Source organism: Polypterus senegalus, chromosome 7 (genome assembly GCF_016835505.1).
Source record: "Polypterus senegalus isolate Bchr_013 chromosome 7, ASM1683550v1, whole genome shotgun sequence".
Taxonomy (NCBI): Eukaryota; Metazoa; Chordata; class Cladistia; order Polypteriformes; family Polypteridae; genus Polypterus; species Polypterus senegalus.
In genome coordinates, this window is record NC_053160.1 from 8,021,317 (window position 1) to 8,046,798 (window position 25,482).

Below are 25,482 nucleotides of genomic sequence, written 5' to 3' on the forward strand. Positions count from 1 at the left end.
TGAGAGCGCAGGAACTGAGTCTGACATAAGCATTCACACGAATGAGAGGTGAGACGACCGAGGGCATGGGTTGAGAGAAGGGCGGGAATTGAAAAAAATCTCTTGGCAATAATCTCATCTCATCTCAAGATTTTCTTTTAAAATAGAAAGCCAACTCTACAGTTCAAGGCTGGGCACTGACAAAGCTAATGTCTCGCTCTGAGCACTCTTAGAGTGACTGGTGTCGAACAAATCAATGAACCTGCCATGTGCAGTTTTGAAGATCTGCCCCCTGTTCGCTTTGCTTGCCAACCCCCGGTGCGGGCTCTACGTGTTAGCCACTTTGCGGATCTGCCGCTGGCTTATGGGGAAGCAGATGTACAGTTTAAAACAGATTGTTATTTTCATGGCAATTGTTACATACGAGGGGGGGACCCAAAAATAACCGGAAACATTTATAAGACGTGTTTAATTTAATTTTCTGTACAAACTCCAATTAGTCTCCTTCAAAGTAAAGTTAAAAACTTTAGTCACCTCCCTGGTTTTGTAAGGAGCTTTTCAATGGTAAACATCAGTTGATTTGCAGGTATAGCTACATTGCTTCTACATTCCAAAACTTGACCCATGTCCGGTTGAGGAACTTGATCAAGGTCAGTAGGTGCAGTAGATGGGATAAGAAGATCCAGTCCTGTAGTCTTGAATGACTGCTTAGCTGATGAAATACACTGCCTGAATATATGCTTGCCTTTAGAGAGCATGTTGGGTCTGATGTAAAATTTATTTTCTATGCCTTTTTTTCTTCCTCATTTAGGAGTTTTTTAAATTCATATTTTAATTAAACAGAAAGCGGCGGTCAAAACAACTCTTGGGCATAGTGTGAAATCAATGTTCTCTATCGATTTTTTGGTTATGGAAATGAAAACAGGCTATAGGTTTCTGGGGTCATTATTGTCACGTGTGCAGAGTAAAGTGAAATTCTTACTTGCATGTTGTAATCAATATGCAACATGTCACTGTTCTCATACACTATCCATCCATCCATTTCCTAACCCGCTGAATCCGAATACAGGGTCAAGGGGGTCTGCTGGAGCCAATCCCAGCCAACACAGGGCACAAGGCAGGAACCAATCCTGGGCAGGGTGCCAACCCACCGCAGGACAAACACACACCAAGCACACACTAGGGCCAATTTAGAATCGCCAATCCACCTAACCTGCATGTCTTTGGATTGTGGGAGGAAACCGGAGCGCCTCTCATACACTATGATTAGTAAATATAACTACCTCAAAAGTTCTGTCTTCTTTCCTTTAAGGTGTATGAATACCAATGCACACAATTAAGATGATGGGGTTTCCAAACTAAAAGACACGCAACATGTGGGCAGGAAAAACTGTGAGGAAGATGTCGGAAAAAAATAATTTGCATCCACATGTCTGAATGGCGAAAGGTGTGTACATATCAGATGTACTGTACATCCAGAGCTCCACTCCCACGGGTCAGAGGTTCATGTTTGATTTATAGTGGCAGAAATGGTATTGTGAATTCAGTCATCTTCACAAAATTTGGAAGTGACACATCAACTACTTCCTGCTAGTTAGCCAGAAATGGATTGTGATAGATAGATAGAGATAGATAGATAGATAGATAGATAGATAGATAGATAGATAGATAGATAGATAGATAGATAGATAGATAGATAGATACTTTATTATGTTTATTCCACTTCTCTACTTCCATTTTCAGTAATTGATGTTTGCAGTATAAAAAGTATTATTAAGAAGAACTACACAACCAAAGCATCATACCTGGACTGACACTTTAAAAGTTTTGTGGATACATTTCTTTATATGAACCTGATACTGTAAGTTAATTAACTTTCTAATGCCAGCATGTTAAAATACTCTTGCAGGGCGGCACGGTGGCGCAGTGGGTAGCGCTGCTGCCTCGCAGTTCGGAGACCCGTTTGGGTTCACTTCCCGGGTCCTCCCTGTGTGGAGTTTGCATGTTCTCTCCGTGTCTGTGTGGATTTCCTCCCACAGTCCAAAGACGTGCAATTCTAAATTGTCCCTGGTGTGTGCTTGGTGTGTGTGCCCTGCCCCGGGTTTGTTTCCTGCCTTGTGCCCTGTGTTGGCTAGGATTGGCTCCAGCAGACCCCTGTGACCCTATAGTTAGGATATAGCGGGTTGGATAATGGATGGATGTTATCTTGCTCCATTTCTACAAAGGTCAGTATATTACAATATAGAATAAACAGGGTAGTTTAACTGTAATCTTATAAAATACCCATAACTCATCTAGAAAACATTTACTGTTGCATTGTTTTTTTTGTTGTATGTAAGCTATTAAGGTCCTGACATGAAATGTAAGATTAATCACATTGAAGACGTGTTATGTTGTGTATGCTGGCCAGTAGCAGCTGCCATTTCATAGTTACGTTCTAATTAAGAAGGAATCTTCCATCAGCAGAGACTCTAACGTGTTAACTCTGAATCAAGCATTTGTCTTTTCAAAAGCTGATTCCTGTGTCAGTATGACACCAGAGTGGTTCCAGTTAAAAAGGCACAGCATCAGTCTTAAACTTCATGTACTCTCCAGGTTTAGTGGTGGCTACAAACACAGTAGCACTTTTCCTATAGTTCTGTCCCTGGCTGGCATACCTTCTGTGTAGAGTTTGCTTGTCCTTACCTCCTTATTATAGTTTGTTTCATCCATCCATTTTCTAACCCGCTGAATCCGAATACAGGGTCACGGGGGTCTGCCAGAGCCAATCCCAGCCAACACAGGGCACAAGGCAGGAACCAATCCTGGGCAGGGTGCCAACCCACACCACACACCAAGCACACACTAGGGCCAATTTAGCATCGCCAATCCACCTAACCTGCATGTCCTTGGATTGTCCTTGCCCGGAGGAAACCCACGCAGACACGGGGAGAACATGCAAACTCCACGCAGGGAGGACCTGGGAAGCGAACCCAGACGGGTCTCCTAACTGCGAGGCAGCAGCGCTACCACTGCGCCACCGTGCCGCCCTTAGTTTGTTTCATTATGCATTTATCCAACAGACTATTTAACTGGCAGCACACTGACTTCACGGTTCAAAGACTTGACTTTGTGACTGTATGATCTTCTCATGTCTTTGTGGCTGAACATTTCTCTTGTCTTCCTCTTCTTTATCTCCTTTCTTACCGACAAACCAGTTAATTGTAACCTCCGGTTTTGGCGTTATGAGTGTAAAGGACTGGACACAATTCCTGCTTTGCACCCAGCACTGTCAGAACAGACTACACCCTATATTCCTGAACTATAACGTACCTACCTGTATATTAGGTGGAAGGTACTTGTATGTATTATATTTTTGGAACTTCTGTATCAAGTGTCACACACATGCGAATAGGAGACAACTCAAGGGCCTGAATAATAGTAATTCCATGCCTGACCAGGGGGACGGTGAGGTGCGCCAATTGTCTCTCTCAATCCCTTACAGACCATTCTCGGGAAATTTAGCCCGGTTCCAGCGATATTGACGACATCAGATCCAGTTCCCTTGCTATTGATGACATCACTTCCGGTTGCGGAGGTGCAGATTACGCCACTTCCGGTCCAGATGATGTCACTTCTGGTTCTGGCCCTGATGACATCATTTCCTCCATTGGCCTTTAAAGCCGCCATCTTAATTCAACAGTTCAGTTCAACTGTGGACTCTGATCTGTAAAGATCTGTTTTTTTACTTTCAAACCATTTGCAGCCAGGATACCATATATGGGTGACTTCCTCAAAACCTTTATGATGTCTCGGAGTAATCCTTGTGACACAAGATAAAATTAAAAAAAAAAAACTGTTTACTTAGCTACATTTGTTGGGTCAAACTAGGGCACAAGGCAGAAAACAATCCTGGGCAGGGTGCCAACCCACCGCAGGACACACACAAACACACCAAGCACACACTAGGGGCCAATTTAGAATTGCCAATCCACCTAACCTGCATGTCTTTGGACCGTGGAAGGAAACCCACGCAGACACGGGGAGGACATGCAGACTCCACGCAGGGAGGACCCGGGAAGCGAACCCAAGTCTCCTCACTGCGAGGCAGCAGCGCTACTCACTGTGCCACCGTGCCACCCCAGTTATACAATACTGTAAAAACAAATGACAGTAAAACACAATAAGCCGATGTTTTTGTAGGTGCACTTACATAAAATGTGAAAAGCATATTCTGTCTTCCTTATGTCTGTCTGGACGCATGAAACAACTGGGCTCTCAGTAGACTGGTTTTGTGGAAATTTTGTAGAAATTTGTCAGGAAAGTCTTGAAATTTAAAATACCCTTCCACCCGGGGGAGTAAATGCTAACATTAATTTTATTTTTTTTCATTTTTATTACTATTTAATTTAATATTGTTTCTTTGTATCAGTATACTGCTGCTGGATTATGTGAATTTCCCCTTGGGATTAATAAAGTATCTATCTATCTATCTATCTATCTATCATATAGTGCTTTCATATCTATCTATCTATCTATCTATTATATATCTATCTATCTATCTATCTATTATATAGTGCCTTTCATATCTATCTATCTATCTATCTATTATATAGTGCCTTTCATATCTATCTATCTATCTATCTTTAAAATCAACAAAATTTATTAAATCACTTGTCTTAAAACAGTTAAATAGTCTCTGTGACCTGAATTGCTAATTCAATTTGTAAATTCATTCTTCAGAGAGGCTCTTTCAACTTATATATTTTGCACATTTCCTCTTCTTCTTGTCCAATAGTCGCTCCTGATAGCAAAACAAATCCCACCCCAATTCCAAGTTACTGAAATACCACCAGAGTCCCATGCACAGTAATCAATCAATCAATCAATCAACATTTATTTATATAGCACATATTCATACAAAAAAATGTAGCTCAAAGTGCTTTACAAAATGAAGAATAGAAAAATAGAAGACACAATAAAAAATAAACATAAGTCAACATTAATTAACATAGAATAACAGTAAGGTCCGATGGCCAGGGTGGACAGAAAAAACAAAAAAAAACTCCAAAAGCTGGAGAAAAAAAATAAAATCTGTAGGGGTTCCAGACCACGAGACCGCCCAGTCCCCTCTGGGCAAACCGAGTCAGCTGCTCGTGCAAACCTCTTCCACATCAACTCACTTCTCCTGCTACTTAAGAGATCTTTGGAAATGAAAAGTAAAAAAAAACAAACAAAGAAAAGAAAAAATGCAAAAAGCCACTGAACTTATCTAGAAATGGCGCAGTAAGCCAGAACGTATACAGTGAAGATTAAGGTGCTTAGTATTTACAATACACTAAAAATGATGCATTATGTGCAGAATATAATGTTATGCTATGCACCTAAAATCTGGAATAGCCTGCCAATAGGAATTCGCCAGGCTGATACAGTAGAGCACTGAAAAAACACTGCTGAAAACACATTACTTTAACATGGCCTTTTTATAACTTCAATTTAACTTAATCCTGATACTCTGTATGTTCAATTTCCTCAAAATAACTATTCATGGTGGTTCTAAAATCTGTACTGACCCCTACTCTCTCTTCTGTTTCTTTTTCCGGTTTCTTTGTGGTGGCGGCCTGCGCCACCATTACCTACTCAAAGCATCATGATGCTCCAACAACGATGGATGGATTTAAAGGCAGAAGTCTACGTGACCATCATCATCATCAAGCCCTTCCGTGAGAATCCTAAATCCAAAGAGGACTGTTTCATTTATGTTAGGTAGAATGTCCAGAGGGGACTGGGTGGTCTCATGGTCTGGAATCCCTACAGATTTTATTTTTTTCTCCAGCCGTCTGGAGTTTTTTTGTCTTTTCTGTGCCCCCTGGCCATTGAACCTTACTCTTATTCAATGTTAATTAATGTTGGTTTATTTTGTTTTCTTATTGTGTCTTTCATTTTTAATATGTAAAGCACTTTGAGCTACTGTTTGTATGAAAATGTGCTATATAAATAAATGTTGTTGTAGTTTCAATACTTTTAGTTTCACCAGCTGTGCTACCCATCCAAAATGGGTTAAAATGTAAATAATGTCATAGACCTCAAGTGTTAACATTTGCAATGCACAGGTCTCTCTTACAGTATATGCCATATGTTATCCCATTTGTAAAAGCAGTGCTAACGTTTGTCATGCGCCATCTGTGGGAAAGAAAACTGCATTGCATGAGTCCCGGTTATACGCCACTTGGATTGGGACACATAAACGCAGTGTTCATTTTTGTGAGGCGCCATCAAATAGAATAACAAATGCAATGCATTTTATTACTAAAAACGTTTGCGATGTGCAGTCTTTTGGAATGACAGAGCCAGAGACACACATACAGACAAACGGATACTTATCCTTTAATTAGATTGGAGTAATAGACTGCATTGCAAGTCTATTAATCCAATAGATTGCATTATAGATTGATCCAACAGATCCAATAGATTGCATGTGGGCGTTTGAGATATTTGAACGAATTAATATCAAGCAAATTAAACAAGCAGAGGGGGAGTTAATAAACCAGAACTTGAACAAAGCTTAACTAAAAACTAGTAAAATAAAATGAACCAAAGACTTAACTAAATGAAGGAAAAAATCAAAGCTAAAGAATAAATAAACAGGAAGAACCTACAAGCAATTAAACTTGAAAATCTAAAAGACAGAAATCCAGAAGGAGTTAGTAATACATTACCAAACAACATGACGTCAAAAAACAGAAAATAATAATAGTTTTAGAACTACCTGAGACCATTTAGTGACGAGGGAGCCAAAGGCAGTGCCACAATGAGAAGCTGAGGCAGACTAAAATCTTTTATATTCCTCTCAGGTGACTGCAGCCCTGATTTCAATGATTTTTATAAAAGACCCCACTCTTCCAGAACTAAATTGAAAATACTTAACAAATACAAGATAAAGAGACTGAGGAAAAACGTAAAAGGCAAACAGGTGGAGCTAGTACTTTACAGTTATTTATTTTTTACATTTAGTTTACACATTATTTTATTTTTGCCTTTCATTATTGACTGGGATCATCTTTGGTGACCGGCAAGTACTGCAATATTTTTCTTCGTAATATATCATCAGTATTCTGAGGGGAGCACTATATCTGCATTTTTGTACCATCATCTGTTATTATTATCTATTATGGCTGGCAGTATAGCTTTGAATGTTACAGAGGTGACCTAGTTTCTGTTAAGAGGGCTCTGGCAGAGAAATGTTGATTAACAAGCTGGTGTCTGTTTCATTAAAGGCCAAACAATGTTTCCCCCAAAATAAAAACGCTAACCAGAATCTAAAAACGTAAACTCGATGACATTCAAAACTAGAAATGCGATGTAAAGATTGAGTTTTGCTCTTTGTTTGCTAGTAACTCCACAAGACAACTCTTAATATGTTGATGTGTTGCTGGTACACAGCACCCATGTCTATAAAATACCAGTGTACTTTGAAAATTGCAGAGAAAGATAAAATATTGCAGTAACAAAATATAATAATTCTGAAACAAGGCTAAATGCGCTACCTAAGTGTCAAAGCGGTTCATAGCATTTAACTCCGTCTTCTATTCAATATCCTGCTGTGACACCATGTGCCACTGCACCATTGTCATAGCGTCTCAGTGGTCATATGAAACATGTCATTAACTTGAAGGACAATGTCTTTACAAATAATAGTGCGTCTTGACGACACAACATATGGTGACTAAGCAGAATTTGACCTAGGTTGACAAATCATTACATTCTAGGGCAGCGGTGCCCAATGCGTCGATCGCGATCGACCGGTAGATCGGAAAGGGAGTGCAGGTAGATCGCGTTGCATTCAAAAAAAAATTTTTTAAACGTTAGTCTATCACATGTCCTCCCTAATGGCATTTGTCACTTGATTGACATACAGGACGGCCACTCTGAGATCTCTTTTCTTCTAACACACTGGTCATCCCGCACGAACGATCAAACGCGTGAGCTACTGCAAAACTCCGACTATCTAAGTGATCTAGTCAGCCTTCCAATTTACAGTATATCGACTAAAGAAGGGATTTTAAAAAAATGTTGTTTATGGGCTGGATGTGGAATTGGAAGAGGATTTTTTTCTCTCCCAATGTCACAATCGAAGTGCGTTTGTCTGATCTGTCCATCTATCATTGCTATCCCAAAGAAGGAAAATGTGGAAAGGCACTTTCGAACTGTTCATAAAAACTACGAAACTGACTTCTGAAAAGCGATCTGAGAAAGAGAAAGGAGAGGGAACTAAAATCGCAGTTAATCAGACAGCCGTCGTTTTTCACTCGGCTAAAATTCAAAAGCAAAGGCAGACACACAGAAGGTGAGTCACTCGATCATTAAGCATAAGAAGTCCTTCCAAGATGGAGAGATGATAAACGAGGCCTTCCTTGAGGCAGACGGCTGGGGAGAAAATCCTTCTGAGATTTCAAGACCCCTGGCCGGAGAAAAAAAGAGTTTCTCCTTGTCATTAAACATGCAGAATACAAGCAACTTAATAACGATCAATGGCCACTAGACTTGGCATTTTTTTTCTGATCTGACAAACATGTTGAATGAACTTAATTTACAGCTGCAAGGAAAAGAGAAAACCAATGTGCTCAATATGATTAGCTCAGTTAATGCTTTCAAACGAAAAATGCAACATCTGTGCTCAAAGCTGCAGCGCCTTGACTTGGGGAACATCAAAAACCTCACGTCAGAGCTGGAGACGCAATGGAAAAAATATATTTTATGTTGGAAAAACAGATAACAGAATGATGATGAAGTCTAAGAAACGCGAGAGACTTCAAATGATCGACAAGGAAATGCACGTCTGTCTTTCGAAAATTGATCCTCGCATCAATCTCATGTGTGCTGAAAAACAATCTCAACGTTCACATTAATTAAATTTAAGATTTATCCTTTGATTCCTTTATTAATACAATGTCTTTCAAACTTGTAAAATTTGCTGTTTTTATTGGCGATTGTCCATAGATTGTGTTGTCACGACTTTATTTATGGACAGTCCCTCAGGTGCGCCACAAAAGAAAATTTTTGGACTTAGTGCGCCGCAACTCGAAAAAGGTTGCCTTTCGCTGCTCTAATGACATGTACCACATATGGAAATGTACCTTAAAACAGGTGAACACATTTTTAAAAGTACATTCATAGATATTAAAATGATACATTGGAATTACGAAACAATATAATTCTCTTATATTGGCTGACGATCCTGTTACAGACGTGACAGGTCATCTCACAAAGAATCACAGAGAGCTAAGGTTACACATTCAGCGTTATGCGGAGTACTGTAACTGAGTGTTTCCAATCTTACTGTGTCAAGTGCTGAGATACACTGTAAAAAATGTCAGTAAATTTAACGGTACAAATCTGTAAATGGTGAAGGTCAAAGACCTTTTCTGAAAAAAAGGAAAATTACCTTATGTTCTACTGAAAATTACCTGTATATCTTAAATAATAAATGTCATTATTTTTTACAGCCAAGTTCTGTAAAATCAATATTTTTCTACCTTCAAAATATGCTAAATACCGTTTATTGATGCATTACAGTTATACTGAAAAAAATCTGTTAATTTTACAGTGTAAAACTGTTAAATAATGAAGGTAAACAACCGTAAAATGTAAAACGGTAGATCACTGTTTCAGTAAAACCGGTTACGATATTTGCATAAGGACACGCCCCTTTTTACAATATTGTTCCTGGTGAACCGAATACCTTTGAATAGTAAGGAAAAACACTTAACCTAAGTTAGCAGACTTATTTTTCCCCACGTGCTGAAGGTTTTTTGAGGTTATGGAAGCTGATTTATGGTGGGTTGTATTCGATAAGTAGGACACCATACACCACAAAAGAGAAACCTTTACTTCCCTACCAGGCAAGTGCCGTAACTTCCTTGAATATTGAATTGTTTTCAATGTGTATAATTAAATGGTACATGCTTGCTATTGGTTGTTGTTAACTAACTGATGCAAACTAATAACTGGGGTTTGACCCTACCAATTAGTGATGGGAAGTTTGGATCATTTTACCGACTCGGACCTTTGAGTATCGTTCAAAAAAATGAATTTCGTTCAATTCTGTTTCCGGCTCTGACTGCATAGGTTAAGCTTATGGGGCTGTCACGTGATGAACGAACAACTCGAAAAACCCGAAGACTTGAAACAAGTGAATCAATTCCAATACAGAAACTATAGGAAGTTGCGCAAATGCGCAGGCGCGACTGAACGAATCACTCCCACGAGACGACTTGTTCTTCCCGAGTCACATTAAAGATTCGTTTAAAATGAACGAATCGTTCAAGAACGACCCATCACTACTGCCAATACATATTGTTTATTGATTGTCATATTTATTATACAACATGAATTTCTGGTTATGGTTAAACATTCCCTTCTGTTGGAGTTTGTTGCAAAGACCAAATAGTTTTTACTACAAAATTATACTGTAGACCTAAAAATATTGTCACCTTATTTATTACAGTAAAATTTTGGCAACCCAGCTGCCAGTATTTTATCGTAAATTTAACATTATTTTTTAAAGTGTACCGTAGACCAAAAAACATTGTTACCTTCTTTTTTACGGTAAAATCCTGGCGACCCCAGCTGCCAGTTTTTTACCGTAAATTTAACATTATTTTTTACAGTGTACCTTAAACCAAATACACAATTGAAAATAATTAAGTAGGATGAACTGCGTCAATATGTTTTATTAGATATTATAGGTTTACGCATATTTGTCCAATAAACAAATTATTCCATTTTAAATATTAGTCAATTAAAAAAATTATAATACCCTGTCATATAATGCAGAACTAATCACAATACTGCATAACCTCCCACCATTAACATGACCCAAGTATAGTGATAATATGGCATCATGATGTCCCTGTACTGCTACTGTAGGCCTATGCCAATTAATGTCTTCAGTAATTACTGCGGATCCAAGCAACCTGTTTAGCTGCAAGAAAAAATTAACAACTTTGTCAGAATGTGGACATGGAGCAGCACACACCTCATCCTATTCCCTACTTCCATGTAAAGGCTCCCATTCTGTGTGCATTAAAATGTTAATTTCAGCCAAGAATCCCATGTGGGTCCATATGTGTAAAAATATTTCTTGCTGTGTCTTCTTCATAGATCATTACATTCAATATACTGTTGTTAACCGCAATCATGATAAAAACTGTTGCCTTGAGGGTTATAATTCTGATTGAATTTCATAAAGAATTGCCAACTAATGGGGCATTATGGGATTCTAACTGTCCTTAATGTTAATAACTAACGCCTAGTCTGATTATTAGGATAAATCTACTTAAAACCTGACCAACACCAGAGGAAGATACTCAGTGCTCCACGAATGTTGCTTTCAAGTCACACAGTGTATCACGCTCCCGACTGTGACCAAACAGTAAAAACAGCTGATAATCAACTACCATTTATTGGTATAATATTTCAATTTTCCAACAGGGGCTCCAGTCTCCTATCTACAATTTTCAAATGTGAACTGTCAAAATACCTATAGGCTTACAGTGCATTGAGCAGCGGCAATCACAGGCTGCTGACAGCTCCTGCTTCCAAATATAGTAGCTAAATAATTATAATTCATGCCTGCTTCCTCACTTCAATGGGGAATTAGTGTGATTGTTGTTAAGAGGGATAAATATGCCTGTTCACAGGAGTCGTTTAAACAGTTAAAGAACAGAGAACACATGCTTTGAACCCTTAGTGTGGCTAGCATATTGTTTTAGTTATTGATAGTTGCATAAAAATATATGTCGGCTTGGCTATTACTGGCTTTAGATGTATTCCCTAACCACAAGCACATGTAAGGCTGTTCTTAAGTAATTGTTTCATGAATAGTCTGGCTTGCCATAAACCCCACAAAGTGCAACCTTTGATTAAAAAAAGGCACTGCTTTGGGAAAAATAATGAGACATCGACAAGGCCAACTGAAGTAAATACTTTGCTCTGATTTGCCGACAAGTGTTACAGGGCAGCCATTTGAGAAAAGAAAAACAGGACTGGCAAAGTCATACTGTGTACCAGTGGCGTGGAAGGTCGAGTAACTCACAGAGTGTTCGAAAATGTTTTACGAAGCATTGATTAGGGGGTGCTGACCCTAACATTCAAACATGAACACTGTGCAACACAACAAGAAAGAATGAAAAGTCTCCTTTAAGGGCTAGTGTTGTATTTCTTACACACTGCACAATACGCACATAATGCTGCTCTACATTAGGATTATTTAAAGTGTTTTTATGGTCTTTTGTAAATTTACATTTATATATTCGGCTGATGCTATTGTCCAAAATGATTTCATCTTTACAATTGCAGAGACCTTCTTTATTTAGGAAGTGTGAGCACACCATGTATTTAAGTCACTCGCTCAGAATCAGTCAAATCATTACGTAACATTACAATCTGAAACAGGAAGATGGCAACTTCTGATCTCTCAAAGCAATATGTGCGTTTAATAAATATACTGGTTATATGTGTAGGGCCGTCTCCGCTATGTATTGCAAAGCAGCCATTGCTGCAGGAGATAGATAGATAGATACAGTGGTGTGAAAAACTATTTGCCCCCTTCCTGATTTCTTACTCTTTTGCATGTTTGTCACACAAAATGTTTCTGATCATCAAACACATTTAACCATTAGTCAAATATAACACAAGTAAACACAAAATGCAGTTTTTAAATGATGGTTTTTATTATTTAGGGAGAACAAAAAATCCAAACCTACATGGCCCTGTGTGAAAAAGTAATTGCCCCTTTGTTAAAAAATCACCTAACTGTGGTGTATCACACCTGAGTTCAATTTCCGTAGCCACCCCCAGGCCTGATTACTGCCACACCTGTTTCAATCAAGAAATCACTTAAATAGGAGCTGCCTGACACAGAGAAGTAGACCAAAAGCACCTCAAAAGCTAGACATCATGCCAAGATCCAAAGAAATTCAGGAACAAATGAGAACAGAAGTAATTGAGATCTATCAGTCTGGTAAAGGTTATAAAGCCATTTCTAAAGCTTTGGGACTCCAGCGAACCACAGTGAGAGCCATTATCCACAAATGGCAAAAACATGGAACAGTGGTGAACCTTCCCAGGAGTGGCCGGCCGACCAAAATTACCCCAAGAGCGCAGAGACGACTCATCCGAGAGGTCACAAAGACCCCAGGACAACGTCTAAAGAACTGCAGGCCTCACTTGCCTCAATTAAGGTCAGTGTTCACGACTCCACCATAAGAAAGAGACTGGGCAAAACGGCCTGCATGGCAGATTTCCAAGACACAAACCACTGTTAAGCAAAAGAACATTAGGGCTCGTCTCAATTTTGCTAAGAAACATCTCAATGATTGCCAAGACTTTTGGGAAAATACCTTGTGGACTGATGAGACAAAAGTTGAACTTTTGGAAGGCAAATGTCCGTTACATCTGGCGTAAAAGGAACACAGCATTTCAGAAAAAGAACATCATACCAACAGTAAAATATGGTGGTGGTAGTGTGATGGTCTGGGGTTGTTTTGCTGCTTCACGACCTGGAAGGCTTGCTGTGATAGATGGAACCATGAACTCTACTGTCTACCAAAAAATCCTGAAGGAGAATGTCCGGCCATCTGTTCGTCAACTCAAGCTGAAGCGATCTTGGGTGCTGCAACAGGACAATGACCCAAAACACACCAGCAAATCCACCTCTGAATGGCTGAAGAAAAACAAAATGAAGACTTTGGAGTGGCCTAGTCAAAGTCCTGACCTGAATCCAATTGAGATGCTATGGCATGACCTTAAAAAGGCGGTTCATGCTAGAAAACCCTCAAATAAAGCCGAATTACAACAATTCTGCAAAGATGAGTGGGCCAAAATTCCTCCAGAGCGCTGTAAAAGACTCATTGCAAGTTATCGCAAACGCTTGATTGCAGTTATTGCTGCTAAGGGTGGCCCAACCAGTTATTAGGTTCAGGGGCAATTACTTTTCACACAGGGCCATGTAGGTTTGGATTTTTTCTCCCTAAATAATAAAACCATCATTTAAAAACTGCATTTTGTGTTTACTTGTGTTATATTTGACTAATGGTTAAATGTGTTTGATGATCAGAAACATTTTGTGTGACAAACATGCAAAAGAATAAGAAATCAGGAAGGGGGCAAATAGTTTTTCACACCACTATAGATAGATAGATAGATAGATAGATAGATAGATAGATAGATAGATAGATAGATAGATAGATAGATAGATAGATAGATAGATAGAGTACTTTAAATGAGGGCAGGGGTAAGAGGGCAGTCAAAGAGATGTATTGTGCAGGCATATCATCATAGGTATGAAGGAGCCTAAGTAGTATTTCTTAACATACATCTGCTGGATAATCTGTTGGTCAGAAGACCTCAATGATAGTGTGTCATACACTATAAGAAATAAGGTATATGGTTCACCCAAAAAACTGAGGCAACAAGTTGCACTTACTTTATTTGGGTAAATTTAGCCTTATGTTTAAGTGAGTAAAGAAAACCTAACTTAATGTATTAAACACATCCAAATAAATAGGAACAGTCTACCTAATATTATCAATGTAACATGCCAAAGTCACTACTACCAAATTATATTATGTATATTTTAATTTGTAACATATGCTGAATTTCTCTAAAACAGATATTAGGTACTTACTAACTTCTAACAAGCATATGATTAAAAAGTAAAAAAAAAGTACTAAATATAATTTGTTGGTCTTTATTTGATTTACATTTGTGACTTTTTGTGGAGAGAACATCCCATTACTGAGCCTGACCTCTCAATCTGCTTGAAGATTCAAGGGGCTTTTCCTGAAAGGATACTAAAACTTGTAAAGGATGTTGCTAACCACATTAAAGGAACACAGTCTACTATGCAAAAAAAAAAAAAAACTTCTCTACCCTTCTTCTATAGTTCCTCTGTGTTACAAGTCCGTTCCAGTCTGTCACTGATGAGGACCCCCAAGTACCTGTAGCAATGTAAAAACTTCCACATCCACTACCTGAACAGTGTCTCTGTGGTGTATTAGTCAGCAGCTCCCTCTTTTGCTCATGCTAAGTTGCAGACAATTCTCTTTGCACCAAGAAACAAAGTTCTCCACTGGATGGCTATACACTGTCTCCCATCCTTGTCAAGCACACCCCAATATGAAGTTACAGGCTTAATCTTGTCTATGCCTCTTGTGTCCTTAAGAGAAAACATCTTATATTTTGGAATTAGGACAAAAAATAACCTATCAATAGATAGATAGATAGATAGATAGATAGATAGATAGATAGATAGATAGATAGATAGATAGATAGATAGATAGATAGATAGATATGAAAGGCACTATATAACAGACAGATAGATATGAAAGGCACTATATCTATCTATCTATCTGTCTGTTATATAGTGCCTTTCATATCTATCTATATATCTATCTATCTGTCTGTTATATAGTGCCTTTCATATCTATCTATATATCTGTCTGTTATATAGTGCCTTTCATATCTATATATCTATCTGACAGACAGACAGACAGACAGACAGACAGACAGATTTCTGTTAAATCAGAAAAGCATAAAATTGTACAAAAATGGTTAGCAATATATTTAGAGTTGCAAAGTGACAAAGTGAGATAAGGACTAGACCAGCAAATGTGTGTTTTAATCTCTAACGCACTAGTCATTATGATCGTGTTGGAGACGTGCAATTTAGACTGCAAAGTTTTTGTCTTGAGTTTCTTTGTGTGACCCTGATGGTGAGATTTAACTTGCCAGTTTTGGAAATTGTAGATATACAGAAACAACTCTTTTCCTGAAAAATAACCTGAAAATGAGTTCACTATAGAAAGGTACTGTTTAAAACCACACATTTCATGACTTAGTTCCCAGTGTAATGACAGCCCGTGTGTGAGCTACATTACCTTCCAATGCTTAGAAGACTGGAAGAAGACCTGAAAGGCACTATACAATGGTGTTTACTGAGGAAATGTGCTTTGAATGAGAAAAAAAAAAAAACAGAAAAAACGGTGCCACCTGCAGAGCATCATAAATGGTGTTCCCTGTGAAATGACACTTTAACTGAGGAAGAATGGAACCAGCTTATAAGCTGCATGTATAGAGGAACACGGAAATGACAGTACTATGTGTAAATAACACCTTCAGATGGTGTTCACCATAAGAAGTTACTACATACATTCTTTATTTTAGTGGTTCAGTCTCCACTTCCCAGTCTCCCTCAGTGAATCATTTAACCTGCCAGCTTTCACACTGGAGAAATAGATAAGCACTTATGGCATCACAATTTGTAAATCCCTTTAGACGTAAGCATACGTTAACTAAATAGATGCAGCACACACTGGGTACACGGAGGGTTCTTATAATATTTAAAAGTCTACAAGCACTTGTCTCTCATTCTCAGGCTGAACTACTGTGGTTCACAGCCACCTGGTGTAATGCCAACAATACCAGTAAACAGTTCAGAACCCTTTTACTTCGTAAACAAACAACAGACTAAAGAGTCATGATGTGGTGGCTTGTCTAAATAAACAGGTGCTTAAGTGTGTTTTTTTTTTCCCATAAGGCACTGGTTTACTAAGAAGAATAAAGAAACACAACCTAGATCCCTGTGCCAGCCCCAAACCCACCACCACCCATAATGAAGACGTGGAGGCAAACCTGTAGGATGTATCCCCTGACGTAGTCGCGTAGTGTCCAGCCCAGGCCGTGCAGTATGTGCAGCACCTCCTCCTGTTTGAGAACGCTGAAGAGACGGTCCAAGAGAATCTTGAGGCGCACCGGCACTGCCTGCGTACCATAAAGCATCAGGCTACTGATGTCGAACACCACATTGGACTGCACAATCTCCACCTGCGTTGGGTGGTAGAGGTGTTGGGTACTGAGTTTGTCCAGGGCTGAGCGATAGTCAGGAGAGAAAAACAAAACAAGAGAAGACAATATAACACCAGCGTCATTAAAACAGCACATTCATTATTAGACAGTATGCTTAGCTGACATCTTTTTTCAAGGTAACTTACAAGAACAGGAGACATTAGAACTGGTTACTGGTGTTTTTTTTTTTCTAAAATTAAAGCTACTCCATACACAGCAGCCAGTGCCCTGTGCTCAGCATATTTTGCATGATTTTTCTGTCGTGCTATTGACATTGGCACAGCATAAACTTTTTATACATTTTCTTTTTTGTTTTAACTCTTTCAGGGCGGATGTCGACTTTTGTCGAAATTTAGGACTTGAGGATGTTAATCAGCCGTAAACTGCGACGAAACCCGTTGTTATGTTTTAGTTTGACTTTTAGTTTTATTTGACTCTTCAATTCCACCCGGGGGAGTAAATGCGAACATTAATTTTATTTTAATTCTTTTCATTTTTATTACTATTTAATTTAATATTGTTTCTTTGTATCAGTATACTGCTGCTGGATTACAGTATGTGAATTTCCCCTTGGGGTTAATAAAGTATCTATCTATCTATCTATCTATTATATAGTTCCTTTATCATATCTATCTATCTATCTATCTATCTATTATATAGTTCCTTTATCATATCTATCTATCTATCTATCTATCTATCTATCTATCTATCTATCTATCTATCTATCTCTATCTAGTTCAGCTCTCTTTGCTAGAAGGAAAGTTAGCTTCCTTGATTTGACCTGGATTCCCTACACGTGCATGAGTAGCGAAGAGCAAACAACCTCTAAAATGGCATCGACATCGGGCGAGAGACTACCAGCAGATGCGCAAAGCCATCGTGGATGACATTTTGCTTATTCTCGCTGCATCAGACTCTGACTTGTGGGATCCAAAACAAAAGTGAGGTACTGGCATTGGCTGATCGTGGTGCTGAACACGTTCGTGTAGCTGATGCGCCTACGGCGACGTTCACTTACAACGACGAGAGGTACAAACCAGATTGTGTCGCGCTGCGCGTGAAGACAGCCAGGCAGCCACCCCGCCGTGCATTCCTGCTGCCCGTCGAACCGTCCCCACGCACTTTCCAGAAACGGCGAACAGGCACCGACAGAAGCCACAGCAACATATGTTGATTTATGTGTGAAACAATTGCTTGGTGTGCTTTTCAGAAAACAGTTTTATGGAAAAAATATTCAGCCCTCAAGGAGTTAATTGTATTGGTTTTGTAAATTAAATTATACTGAACTAGATGGCACGGTGGCGCAGTGGTAGCGCTGCTGCCTCACAGTTAGGGGACCTGGGTTCGCTTCCCGGGTCCTCCCTGTGTGGAGTTTGCATGTTCTCCCCGTGTCTGCGTGGGTTTCCTCCGGTCACTCCGGTTTCCTCCCACAATCCAAAGACATGCAGGTTAGGTGGATTGGCAATTCTAAATTGGCCCTAGTGTGTGATTGGTGTGTGGGTGTGTGTTTGTGTGTGTCCTGCAGCAGGTTGGCACCCTGCCCAGGGTAGGTTCCTGCCTTGTGCCCTGTGTTGGCTGGGATTGGCTCCAGCGGACCCCCGTGACCCTATTCGGATTCAGCGGGTTAGAAAATGGATGGATGGATGAACTAGACACCAGTCAATCACAAATACAGTTATTATGGCATCCCATAAATTTGTTTTTCATACCAGTCTCAAGACACATCCCTAACCCAATTTGGAAACACCAAGTGATCAAACAACCCAATAATAAGTAGACAATCTTCAAAATGTGGACGTCAAAGAGGCTTACAGGTGCCCAAAACCTTCATTACTTTTCACTTCTACTACTGCTTGTATAAAATCATTAAGAGGATGTTTCGAATTGTAGAGTTAATGGAAAGCTCCCATAATGACACAGGCGCTCTGCAAATGAAAACAGCTGAGTCACGTAGAGAGATACGTCAAGTGCCAGATAGAAATCCTGGTCCAGTGGTCTATAAACTAGAAGGACAAATCTCCCACACTGAATCCTGATGTGACGCTAAACAAGTCACTCAAGCGGCCAGCGCTCAAAATGTCAGCTCAGATAAGTCTCAAACATTGCTTAAGATGGAAATAACCATAGCCAGAAAGCCAGACTATCACTGGTCACCATTGTGTCACCACTGTGTGTATTCCACACCTGGGTACAGGACAGGATGTCACTTCATTGCAAGGTTTAGAGATGACGTATTACGTTAACCTGCATCCAGCCCTCTAACCTGCTGGGAAGACCTGGGGCTTGCTGGCAGAACTGGCACTCCTTCCACCATAAAAAAAACCTCACATTGGTTCCATTTAGTGCTGGGAGGAATACCGTTTCATACCGAACATTGATTTTTATTTTTGTTATGATATGGATTTTTCTTTTACCGCAACACCGGTTTAAATAGCCTAAAGAACGTTTGGAATGTGGCGCAGGGGGAAACTGTTTAAGGGGGGAACCTTTTTCACTGCTACACCGCTAAACACGCATGCAACGGAGTACATGTGTTAGTGGAGGTATTGCGCGGTGAAAATGGACAGAGAACATTACGAAACTGAAGCTGTAGCAGACGATAAAGTTGAACATGATGGCACAGAAGAGCTTTTGCCGAAAAAAGGAGCCGTGTCTGTTGTCTGGAGATATTTTGGTGGACCAAACAACTATTTACTGCAAATGCTGTCGAGCTAAAGTTGCCAACACGAGCGATGTGCTGTACCACCTTAGCCGCAAACATGCTTTGGAGTGCCATGAATATATTGAACTAAGATTGGCACCCTCCACATCCTCAGGTAAAACTGAAAAAGCCAGAGGACACTTCACTTGTAGACGCGTTTGCTGGAGGTACTGCCAACGACATAAAGAGCAAGCGGTGGATCGAGAGAACCAACGCCATTAATATCCATTTAGCTAACGTGTCGGTGGACAGAGATTGTTAACATTCACAGAAAGTGTAGTTGGTTTACAAAAAATGTTCACTAGATAGATAGATAGATAGATAGATAGATAGATAGATAGATAGATAGATAGATAGATAGATAGATAGATAGATAGATAGATAGATAGATACTTTATTAATCCCAAGGGGAAATTCACAATTCACTATTTGTTCCTTTTCGAAGACATGTTCAGTGCAATACAACTTTTGACAGCACCTCTGGATATTTAACTAAGTCTAAATGCCTCTTTGGACAGCTGAAAATATGTTGTCAAAATTATACATTAAGTTGTTTGCAAAATTTGTTCAATAAAAAGGTTCTATATTTTGACTGCAACTGTCATGCAATGGGGCGGCACGGTGGCGCAGTGGTAGCGCTGCTGCCTCGCAGTTAGGAGACCCGTTTGGGTTCGCTTCCCGGGTCCTCCCTGCGTGGAGTTTGCATGTTCTCCCCGTGTCTGTGTGGGTTTCCTCCCACAGTCCAAAGATAATGCAGGTTAGATGGATTGCCGATTCTAAATTGGCCCTAGTGTGTGCTTGGTGTGTTGGTGTGTGTCCTTCCTGCCTTGTGCCCTGTGTTGGCTGGGATTGGCTCCAGCAGACCCCCGTGACCCTGTATTCGGATTCAGCGGGTTAGAAAATGGATGGATGGATGTCATGCAATGTGATTCCTTCTCTTCATTAGTGCCACCCCCTTTATGGGGCCATGCAAACCTATATTAATACTTGTGTGCACATCAAAATGTCTTTTTGGACAATGTACAATGCTTATGACAACAGTGGAACAGGTTATTCTTAGCCAGTCGACTGCAGTAATTGTGGAGGAAAATGTGGTTAACATCCACAATTATGTGTGAGAAAAAAATACCGTGAAACCGGGATAATTTCGAAAAATACCGTGATATTTGGTCATACCGCCCAGCACTAGTTCCATTCCATCTGAACTGGTGTGGTGCTGAGGTGTCACGAATTGCACAGCTGCACTCGGGTCCTAATCTGGGGTCCTGAGTTGGTTTGTCATGTGATGGGTGCGGCAACTGCCTGCTCCTCACCTCCTCCTCCTCCTCCTCCTAACCAAACAACATATATTTGGTGTTGTGGAAAGAAGCTACCTGTGCTAATGGCAGAAAGTCCTGAGGACCTGAAAAGACGACTCTCTTTTTAAAACGTGTTATAAAATCAAAAGTAACAAAATGATAACACTTGATAAGTAAATAACATCTCAGTCCAGCTCAGGATTGTAGGGGATTCTGGTGCCTACCCAGCAGTGCTGGGCACAAGGCAGGAACCAATCTCTTGGACAAGGCACCAGTCCATTGCAGGGCTCCGTGATACATATAAACTTCTCAAACCCGCTTAATTCAATTCAAAGTTACAGGGTCCTGAAGCCTCAGTGCAGTCATGCCACTTGCACTTCAGAACATCCAATCCACCTGAAGCTAAGCATGTTAAAGCCTGGCAAGTACTTGGATGAGAGGCAACCAAAGACAAAGCTTGGGCTGCCGCTGGAAGAGGTGTTGGTAAGGTCACATCTGTGTGTGGATCACAATGCCCCAGTGCAGTGACGGGAACATCCTTGCTGTAACAACTGTCAATGTCCTTTGGATGAGATGTAAAATCAAGGTCCTGACTCTCTGTGGTCAAAAACGATGCCTGGGCATCTTTCGAAAAGAGTAGGGTGTTTACCAATGTTAAGGCTAAATTGCCCATCGCAGCCTGGTAATTCTGCCCCCTAATCATTCTGTCTAAATTTTGGCTAACTATCTCTCACACTCCTTCACCACCTAAGAGCTAATGTGCGGCAAATGTGCTGGCATAAGAATGGCTGTCATCACATCATCCAGTCGGATGGTACATGATGGTAGTAGCTGAAGTGGCTCACCACTGCCTATTTAAAGTGCTTTATGAAGGTTAAAAAAGACTATACACTGCAATTAATTAATTAATTAATCCTGCTGCACCAGGCTTAATGCAGGAACCAGTCCTGAACAGGGTGGCAGTCCATCACAGAGCTCAGGTGCATGGATGTTGAAACCCACTAAATTCAATTCAGGGGTCACAGAGTGCCTGGGCCCTGCACCAAACAATACCTGACAGGCTAACAGTTCATTGCCGTGATCAGTCATGCACAGGTCCAAATTTGGCAAATTGAGGTTGATTCTGGCATTATGTAATATTATGCACTATAACAATATTTTTGTTAAATTATTATTATTGTATACAATCCTCCAATCTATGTAATGTTATGGTCACGGAGGCCTATCCTCACAGAACTGGACACAAGTCAGGAAACAACCCTGGACAATCCATCGCGGGGCCACGTCACGCACGCACGCACACTTAAACTGGGCCAGATTAACGCTGTAACACACACATCTCTGGGGACGTTGGAAGAAAACATTGATTACCTCGGCAAAACTCAGACACATGGAGAACATCCTGAATCCACATGAATAACAAACAGCAGTGGATCGTAAAACAGTTAATCCGTAAAGTGGCAGCGATACCCACTGAGGCGCTAAAATAAATAAAATACGATGTGACAGTGAGTCGCGGGACCTAATCCATAAAACGAAGAGCTCACCCACACGACTAAGATCTTTCTCCTTTGTTTCTCTGTGATCTCATTCCAAGACTTGGTGCCACCGGGCTGCTACAGCCGAAAGCAGAACCACAGTTATTTCAGAGACGTCGCCGTCTGCACCTCTTTTTTCTAATTTTCTTTTCCTTTTTGCGGAATACTTTGAAAGTGATCCAGCTTTGAAGAGAGCGTGAACGCACGAGCGCGCACACACGCACGAGCGCAGGAACACGCGGAGCCTCTTCCGCTAATGCCGCTCAAGTTTCTCCGCGTCGCCCGACTTCTTTTTTTAAGACAATCGCGCACTCAGCACCTCGAGATAATAACACATCTATGAGATAAAAGCAGGGGCATTACTGTAATTGTCTGCCTTTCTCTCTTTATCCTCATCTTTTCCTCTCCTTCTCTCGTTTCGCAGTTTTGACTGCTTGTGTGACACCTGTTTTTGTCTCCTCTGATCCTACGACAGGTTTTCCGCTGACGAGGTTTTTGCCTGACAACGGATTCTGCCAGACACGAATATAATAAAAATGAAGAACTACTTGTCAGAGTTACTGCCAGCGTAAAGATGAAATGATTTTAAAAAAAAGGGAAAGAAAATTTACTGACAGGTCTATAAAAAAAAATCGGGGCTTGTGACGGTCGCTCTCTGAGTGTCTGGCCAAATCCTGCGAGCCAAACAGGTGTTTTCTTTTATCCTTTTTTTGTTCGAATGACAGTGGAAAACATGACTAGAAAGCAGTTTTCTTGATAAAGAATTAACCGTAAAATGAAGAGGAGGCAATGTGTTTATTTGTAATACACAACGCATAAATGAGACAATTGACTTTAAAAATGTTGGTCCGGAAACAACTATTGACCATTAGTTCAGGAAAAATGGAAATCTAAAACGGACATACAGTATAGGGTGCGATTCAGGTGGTCACTCTGGATGGGGCACCAGTTCATATCAAAAAGCACATCTATGAGGGATGTGGGAATGAGCAGCACCTGATGGAAAAAAACTCTAGAACTTACATCCTCCACACAGAGAATGACAAGCCATAGTGTTTGAACCCGAAATGCTATATTCATGAGGCAGGAGTACTAAGCATTGGGTCACCTGCATGACAGACAGACAGACAGATAGATAGATGTGATAGGCACTAAAAGATAGATAGATAGATAGATAGATAGATAGATAGATAGATAGATAGATAGATGTGAAGGGCACTAGATAAATAGATAGATAGATGTGAAAGGCACTATAAGATAGATAGATAGATAGACAGATGTGAAAGGCACTATAAGATAGAAAGATGTGAAGGCACTATATGATAGACAGATAGATAGATAGATAAATAGATAGATAGATGTGAAAGGCACTATAAGATAGATAGATAGATAGATAGATAGATAGATGTGAAAGGCACTATAAGATAGAAAGATGTGAAGGCACTATAAGATAGAAAGATGTGAAGGCACTATATGATAGATAGATAGATGTGAAAGGCACTATATGATAGATAGATAGATAGATTTCAAAGGTACTCTATAATCGATACTTTAATAATATTGAAGTAAACTGCAAAAAGCTTGTAGCAGCAATCATATGACACGATAAAATGTGTGACAGAACAAAGTGAAAGCCACAGCTCAAAATCCTTTGAAAAGCAGGAGATCAGCACCACCCCAGTAGTAATTATGCATTGTAATGACCTCTAGCCAAAATGACCTCATATAGCAGCACTGACTCTGTGCAGCAGTACAACTAGATCAGTTTGTTGCACAATTTGCTCCTCTATTTAACCATAGCATAGTAATGGGGCCAGTATTTTCGTAAATGGCTTTCTCTCAATCATTGCCATCACAGAGTCCAAATTGATTCCCAAGTCAGAGTCAGCCTTTCTTATCAGTTTATTGAGTTTTGTGTTTCTCACCAGTAGTAATGCTGCACAGATATCTGAACCTGCTATAACACACTGATAAAATATCTTTAACAGAGACCTGCACACTACAATGAACATGATGCTAATTAAAAAATAGAGATGACCTTTTTCTTGTACAGAGCTTCAGTGTTTGTATTACACCCCAGCCTGTTGTCCAGATGGACTCACGGGTTATTGAAAGAAAGAAAGAAAGAAAGAAAGAAAGAAAGAAAGAAAGAAAGAAAGAAAGAAAGAAATAGAATCTTTTTTGATGCCTTACCATGAGCCACCCAGCCATGTTTGCACTGGTCACAGGTGCGCAGGTTGATTTTCCCTGGCTGGAAACATTCACAAGTGCAGTTAACCAGTGTGCAGCGAATGGCCTGTAGGGATAAACAATGACAAATGTTAAGTTACAGTATACAGTGAGTACTGCATCACTTGTACTGTACTTGATAATACTGATGTTTAAGTATATTCTTATTTGACATTGTTGAGATCTTTTTAAAACAGCACTGTATGTGTCTCTTATGCAGATCACTTCTCCACAGGTTTTAAACTGACACCACAGCCTTCTGTCTATTCAGTTTTTATCCCATTGGCCTTATGAATGAGTGATGGTGGATGTACAAGCCCTGCAATGGATTGGCGAACTGTCCAAGATTATAACACAGCTGTCTACTCATCCATTTTCTATCCCATTTTTTCCATTGAGGGACACAGAGAAGCCAGAACATATCCTAACAACACTGAGCGCATGGCAGGAACTAACTCTGGAGAGTACAGTGCCACTGCAGGGCTTGCTCACGTAAACTAACTCACACGTTCATACAAGGGCAACTTAGAGTTGTCAAGTAACCAGACACATACATATCTTTAAGATATGGTAGAAAAGCTATGGTACATGGGGAAAAAAGCACATGCAAAAAAGGAAGAGCAGGCCAACTCTGTACCAGCAGGATTAAAACCAGGATATCGAATCTGCGAGAGAGTCAAGCTTGTTCCTGCAGCATCATGCTTTAAATTGAGTTTTCATAGCATGCACTAGACTTCTGGTAACCCGAAAAAAGAAAAAGTAAGGCCTCCAAGTACAATGCTAGGGTTAAACAGCAGATATTTACGCTCTTGTCACTAGCTGAAGTTCAAATGGAGGCCTGATAAATAAA

The 25,482-nt window shown here is 40.0% G+C and overlaps 1 protein-coding gene across 3 annotated transcripts in view; it reads right to left on the reverse strand.

The window, feature by feature from the left end:
- Positions 1–25,482, reverse strand: part of bnc2 (basonuclin 2) — an 803,167-nt gene that overhangs the window by 225,303 nt on the left and 552,382 nt on the right. For 2 of the 3 annotated variants that reach the window (XM_039758207.1, XM_039758209.1), the window contains exons 3-4: positions 24,597–24,699; positions 16,654–16,901 (exon numbers count right to left, since the gene is read on the reverse strand). In XM_039758207.1, the coding sequence (XP_039614141.1) occupies positions 16,654–16,901; positions 24,597–24,699 (351 nt within the window). The remainder of the gene's footprint in view (positions 1–16,653; positions 16,902–24,596; positions 24,700–25,482) is intronic. The other variant, XM_039758208.1, reaches the window with a different exon arrangement.